This window comes from Olea europaea, chromosome 14, assembly GCF_002742605.1.
Source record: "Olea europaea var. sylvestris chromosome 14, O_europaea_v1, whole genome shotgun sequence".
NCBI classification, from domain to species: Eukaryota; Viridiplantae; Streptophyta; class Magnoliopsida; order Lamiales; family Oleaceae; genus Olea; species Olea europaea.
In genome coordinates, this window is record NC_036250.1 from 11,379,277 (window position 1) to 11,385,434 (window position 6,158).

A 6,158-nucleotide genomic window follows, 5' to 3' on the forward strand; every position below is an offset into this window, starting at 1 on the left:
ATTAAATTTTAGAATCGTGACCGGTTTGAAATTCAACAAATCTTGCTATTATTATTATTCATTTCTCCACTAAATATATCAATATTGTTTATGATTGCATTTTATAAGTCTGTTCTTACCAAAATTCCATCTACAGTCTAGAATAGAGCAACAGATCACCAAATATCACTCCACAATCAATAACAAATAAGTAGAAAAGGAAATTAAATATACAATACACAGCTCAATATCTCGCACCTTTAAATTTTTCATATAGATGTATACACTATAAATCTTGTAAAAAAATTTCTCAAAATACCCAATTTATCTTGATAGGGCAAGACTTCTTTATTGACTAGATAAACAAATAACTGTACACATGGAATTACTCGAAATATACATCATTTCCACAACACACGTTTTAAAGGAAATTACAGCATTACACAATGATACAATCTATGCATTTTACTCCCTTTATCCATGGCTTGGTGACCTTATTTCGAGACTAGATGTACACAAACAATTGCCCGTTTCCACAAAATGGCAAAATAATCATTTTCTTTCCAAAATAAAATGCCCTTACCCAAATTATACAATGTGACTGGCATGGATTTTCTGCCCAACTAATTGTTATGGGCTTAAAAACAAAAAGTCGCAGACCAATTGTTTTCGGCATAAGAATAAAAAGTCGCATCATATACCCGTTTCTTCAAATTTCACCTATCCAGTCCAGGCATTTATCTTTCAAGTGTAGAAGTTAAGGCCTTGACAGGCTAAAACTTGTTGGTAGTAACCAACTTCAGAAAAATGGGGAAAGAGATTTAAACTAATTAATACAAGAAAAGGAAAAACAGATGAGATATGATAGAAAATTGGTACGTGCAATTCATATGATCTCACATATTTACATTGAGGAAAGAATTAACCAGCGTCCTTTATATTGTCTAGTTTTCCTAAGTTGACTCCACTTCAAGATTTTAAGTTCTCTTAACTTTCTCTGGGAAAGCATATGACTTCAGTATTATTTTTCTTATAGTTATTAAAATGTAAAGAGTGAACTACTAATATGCAATGCCACATACACCTATATTAGTTTATAGGGAAAAGGACAGTAGATGAAAATCAGGTGGAAAATAATAAGGGAAAAGTAGAAAACCCAACTAGTCTTTCTTGGACAAATTTACTAGCCAAAAGACTCAAGTGAATCATCTCGGGGCAAACTTACTAGTACAGGACTCTTGGAGCCAAATGACTAGCCAAAATGCTTGATCCCCAATCGTCAAGTAGTAGCCTACCCAAGTAATCACACAACCAATGCGGGATGGGATGTTATGTCAACTACTTAATTTTCTCAATAAAAATTGTAAACATATTATTATATCAGTAATTCAATGGAATGAGAGAAGCAGTTCTTGTCTTTGGTTCATTACAAAATTTGTCCATATAATACTTCTTTGAAAAGTCAATAGAAGTTCGAAAATTTCTTTTTCAAATTATTAAAGAGAGACACCTACGTGTGGGAAGCCCGTACACCCAACCATGAAGTTTCCGTCCTGCAAAGGCAAAATGGGTAATCATAAGATGCTCAGACAAAGAAATACCAACTATGCCTAGAATGCTCCAAATAGAACAGATAAAAGACAGATCCTTTCAAAAGCCAACAAGTTTCACCCAAAAGAGAGAGAAAAGTGCAAATTAAAAATAGAGCTCTTGGAGAAATATGAACGTTGTATTCATAAAGAACTGCCAAAAACTGGTGGGTGCAGTTTATTACTTCTCAAGAATTTTTTCAATTCTCTTTTCATTTATGAAGATATTCCAACAAAGATGGAATATTCTTTTGAAACTATGACTTGGTAACCAAGCAAATAGACAAGATGCTTTTGGACGTGTTAAAACCTACAACAATAGCAGCAAACTAAGCTTTATTCCTAGTAAACTTGAGGGCCTGATAATACCTTAAGAACTAAATCCACTGATTTCTCAATCCAATTGTGATAACCAAACAGAGCAGTATATTTAACTATCAATTGGGGTTTAAGACGCCATTACATTCTTTCGTAAGCTAAGATACTTATATGGTGTCAATTGCTTTATCACAAGGGATTTCACTTCTCAACACAGAAAAGGGAGAGAAAATAAAAAAATAAGCAAGAGGTGGACATTAGGGAGAAACAATAGTGATCACAACACCTATAAGGACCCATGTCAAACCACTAGCCCGGGAAACATGTATTTTGTATTATTCGCTTAAAATACTTGTGCCCAATTGTCCCAAGTGATTGCCATGCAATTCCTTACAAACCCTTCACATAAATCCCGCCTAAATTAACTAATTAAAAAGAGATTGTCTGTATAACATTAACAACATTGTTCTAAACAAGTTGGTCGCGGAAGTAATTACCGGTTTTCTCCTGAGAACCATTTCTGATTCTTGGCAGATATTACATCTCCGAACAACCTCAGCGACTGTGTTCTGCTCATTGGTACTAGATCTGTTTGATCTGCATATACAGCTTACATTCTCAGTTAAGTACAATATTCTGTCACCACAAAGTACAAATTTACCTCTCAAAGAACACAGCCATGGCTTCAAAGAGCTTTTCTTTGTTTGATTTGGCCTGCATAGAGAAATATAAATAAAATTTGCATAACGGTGAAGAGTACCAAAAAAATTACAGAACGTATACATATGGTGGACATTCATTATAACATTAGCATTAAATAGATGTGGATCAGCATCTGTGGTCTGATCTGCAATCTTAATTGAGGGTTTTCCACTCATATCAGAAAATAATTCATATTGATGAAGCATAAAGTAATCATCCATGCACCAGCAGATCAACCTTCATGCTGCTATTATTGGTCCATTCAAGTTCCATGATGACAAAGAAAACCCAGAATATATAATTTATGCCAGAGTGCACATTTTTACATGAAAAATAAAAGAAAAGAACATGTGCCAAATGTCCTGGTTCTAAAATGAAAAAAAAAAAAAAATGATAGGAGACATCATTTCAAAAGAAAATTAATTTTGAAGAAAGAATGTTTAGGTTGATGTATTAATGATTAACTCACATCTACGAAACAAGCTTTCATTTGCTGTAGGCAAGTTTCCAAAACTTCAGTTTTGCTCTTTGTGCCCATGCTGACGGCTTTCATATCACTCTCCATCATAGCACGGAGATATGGTTTCCACAATTCATAACTGTGAATAAATATATGAATACTCATATGCAAATCCATATTCATGACTGTAAAGACTCATGGCTAAAGCTTAAGAGAGAGTCTAGACCAAGAAATTTTGTAGCATCTAGCAGCTGAGCAAGTGAATTTTTTCACAGCACTTAAAAGAAAGAAGGATGATAAAAATTGGTTTAAATCAGCATAAATGAATTGGACTACAGTCAATTTGTCTACTAGCTCTAGTTTCAGTAGAAATGAAGCAGAGGGACCCACATCAATATCATGCTAAATCCGCAAGCTTCTCACTTTTGTGCTTGTATTCATGTCTCATGAACTAACATTGAGAAATTGACAAGAAACTTGGGGCAGAGATAGGTAAAGGATGAAAATGACAGAAGAAAAATGCTTTGACATTATCTGTATGGCATTGAATGTAAACTGATTCCCTACTACCTCTTTTGTGTATATAAACTAGCTGCTCAGCATAACTACATGGGGGCGTTTGTTTCCCATTTTTTAAAAATGAGAATGAAGAATATAACCGTTATGGGCCCCACACAAGAGATAGAAATTCAAATTTGATGACTTGATATAATGAATAACGGTCATATTTTTTAATTTTAATGGGAAAAGAATGGAAAACAAACGGGGGCTATGTGTAGGATTATGAAGTGGAAAACATTTATTGCATAGACAAAAGGTTGCTCAAATCATGTTCAAAAAGTTCAAATGTATGTAATGGGCAATAGTTTAAGACAAATGCAGTATAAATTTAAGGGATTATTCTACTAGAACATTATGGTGTCCATTATATACCCCAAGCATTACTCAAATCTAAGATATATGCTTAGAAAATAAAACAATATATAGCTTTCTATTGTATGGACAAGTTGCTATGAGTTCTGAAGTTAGTAGGCAGACTTTGGATTGTCCACTGCTGCCATTTCTAGTTCACCGGCTGTGAGCAAATTGAGCAAGTTAATGAATTCTATTTGTAGCCCCAAATCTATACATTATGTGTAGAATTAAAAGATTTAATTCTGTAGGACAGATCCAAATGATCTGGAATTGATTTCCACGTGTCATATGTATTTATGTAATTATATTTAGCTGTAGTAGTTTCCTGTTTTTCTCTGATTTGGTTAGACATGTTAGACATATTATTTTCCTAAATTAGTAGCTAGAATCAAGGAATGTGAATCAGCCTGTGATTTCTCTTCCTGTACTTGTATATATTCAGCATTCTCTGTCATTAATGTGAGATAAGTCATTTCACCATCTTATTCTAAATGGTATCAGAGCTACCCATCTGAAACCCTAAATCTGAGATGGCCTCCGAAAAAGAATCTTCATCTGATATAACCTCTGCTGCAAAGGACATCATCTCTACCCCTCATGGAAATTCTGAATATTCCATCATTCCCATTGTTGGGCATAAACTCAATGGACAGAACTATCTCCAGTGGTCTCAATCAACCATGATGAATATCATCGGCAAAGGGAAAGATGACTATCTCACAGAAACTGCGAAGCCACCATCCACGGCTGATCCCAAATTCAAAAGGTGGAAATCTGAAAATTACATAGTCATGTCCTAGCTAATCAAGACAATGAATGTCGAGATTGGCCAAAATTTCATGTTCTATTCAACTGCAAAAGAAATCTGGGATAGTGTGAAAGAAACCTATTCAGACAATGAAAACACCTCTGAACTTTTTGAAATTAAAGGAACTCTCCATAATCTTCGACAAGGTGATAACTCCGTAACTCATTACTTTAATCTTCTCACTCGATATTGGCAACAACTTGACATGTTCGAAGATATCTCGTGGGAGTGTCCTCAAGACGGAAAGAAATACCGCATTATTGTGGAGAAAGAAAGAATTTTTAAATTCCTACTCGGCCTGAACAAAGATCTTGATGAAGTAAGAGGAAGAATTTTGGGAACTAGACCTCTGCCCTCTCTCCGTGAATCATTTTTAAAGGTCAAAAAAGAAGAAAGTAGGAGGAAGGTCATGATGGGAAGTCAAGGGATCACTGCCCCAACTGAAAGTTCTGCCCTTACCGCTCATGGAGACAACAATCAGGGAAGTGACAATCACCCTTACAAAGGAAGGCCATGGTGTGATTACTGTCGTCACCTTGGACATCTTCGAGGAAAGTACTGGAAACTTCACGGTAAACCCGTTGATTGGAAACCAAACAGGTTGAATTCTGATCGTAAAAGTCGTGGGGTTTTATGGTTGACCAATTGCAGGTGTCTCATCTGTTATTTGCAGATGACATGTCGATCTTATGCGATGCAGATGTTGAACAATTCAGGAACTTGCGCCGTCTGCTCTTATGTTTTGAAGCAGTGTCTGGTTTGAAAATCAATTTGGGAAAGTCTGAGGCTATTCCAGTTGGGGAGGTCAATAATGTCAAGGAGCTGGCTGATATATTGGGTTGTAAGGTTGCACAGTTGCCGATGTCATATCTAAGACTCCCGTTAGGGGTACGATTTAAAAGTACCCATATCTGGAATGGTATTGTGGAAAGGATGGAGAGAAGGTTAGCAAGGTGGAAGCATATGTACCTTTCTAAGGGAGGTAGACTTACTCTCATTAAATCCACTCTCTTCAATCTCCCTACTTACTTTTTGTCATTGTTCCCCATTCCGATTGCAGTGGCAAAGAGATTAGAGAGGCTTCAAAGAGAATTTATGTGAGCAGGGTTGGGAGATGAGAGGAGAGGAGACTCCATTTGGTCAATTGGGGAGTTGTTTGTTTGCCGATGAGAATGGGGGGTCTTGGGATGAGGAGCCTTGTGTTGTTCAATAAAGTCTTATTGGGCAAGTGGTTGTGGCAATTTGGAGTGGAGAGGGAAAGCTTCTGGAGAGAAATAATTGGGGCGAAGTATGGTGTAACGAAGGGGGGATGGTGTACATTTGAGGATCGTGGTTCTTATGGGGTGAGCTTGTGGAGGTATATCCGACGGGGATGGAGTGCTTTTTT

The 6,158-nt window shown here is 36.1% G+C and overlaps 1 protein-coding gene across 1 annotated transcript; it reads right to left on the reverse strand.

Moving 5' to 3' along the window:
- Positions 1–307: 307 nt before the first annotated feature.
- On the reverse strand, positions 308–3,347 carry LOC111409164 (DNA topoisomerase 3-alpha-like). The gene is made up of 4 exons (XM_023039138.1): positions 3,058–3,347; positions 2,548–2,600; positions 2,384–2,483; positions 308–1,532 (listed from the first exon to the last, which is right to left on the reverse strand). Exons 1-4 carry the CDS (start codon positions 3,229–3,231, stop codon positions 1,476–1,478), a joined length of 384 nt encoding a protein of 127 aa, XP_022894906.1. The 5' UTR covers positions 3,232–3,347; the 3' UTR covers positions 308–1,475.
- Positions 3,348–6,158: the final 2,811 nt, after the last annotated feature.

Excerpts from the sequence above, each read along its gene's own strand:
- LOC111409164 (XM_023039138.1), bottom strand. The coding sequence starts at position 3,231 with ATGAATATGGATTTGCATATGAGTATTCATATATTTATTCACAGTTAT. Across the intron at positions 2,601-3,057 it reads TGAAAGCTTGTTTCGTAGAT|GCCAAATCAAACAAAGAAAA; the intron begins GTGAGTTAATCA and ends TTCTCTATGCAG. Across the intron at positions 1,533-2,383 it reads TGGTTCTCAGGAGAAAACCG|GACGGAAACTTCATGGTTGG; the intron begins GTAATTACTTCC and ends TTGCCTTTGCAG.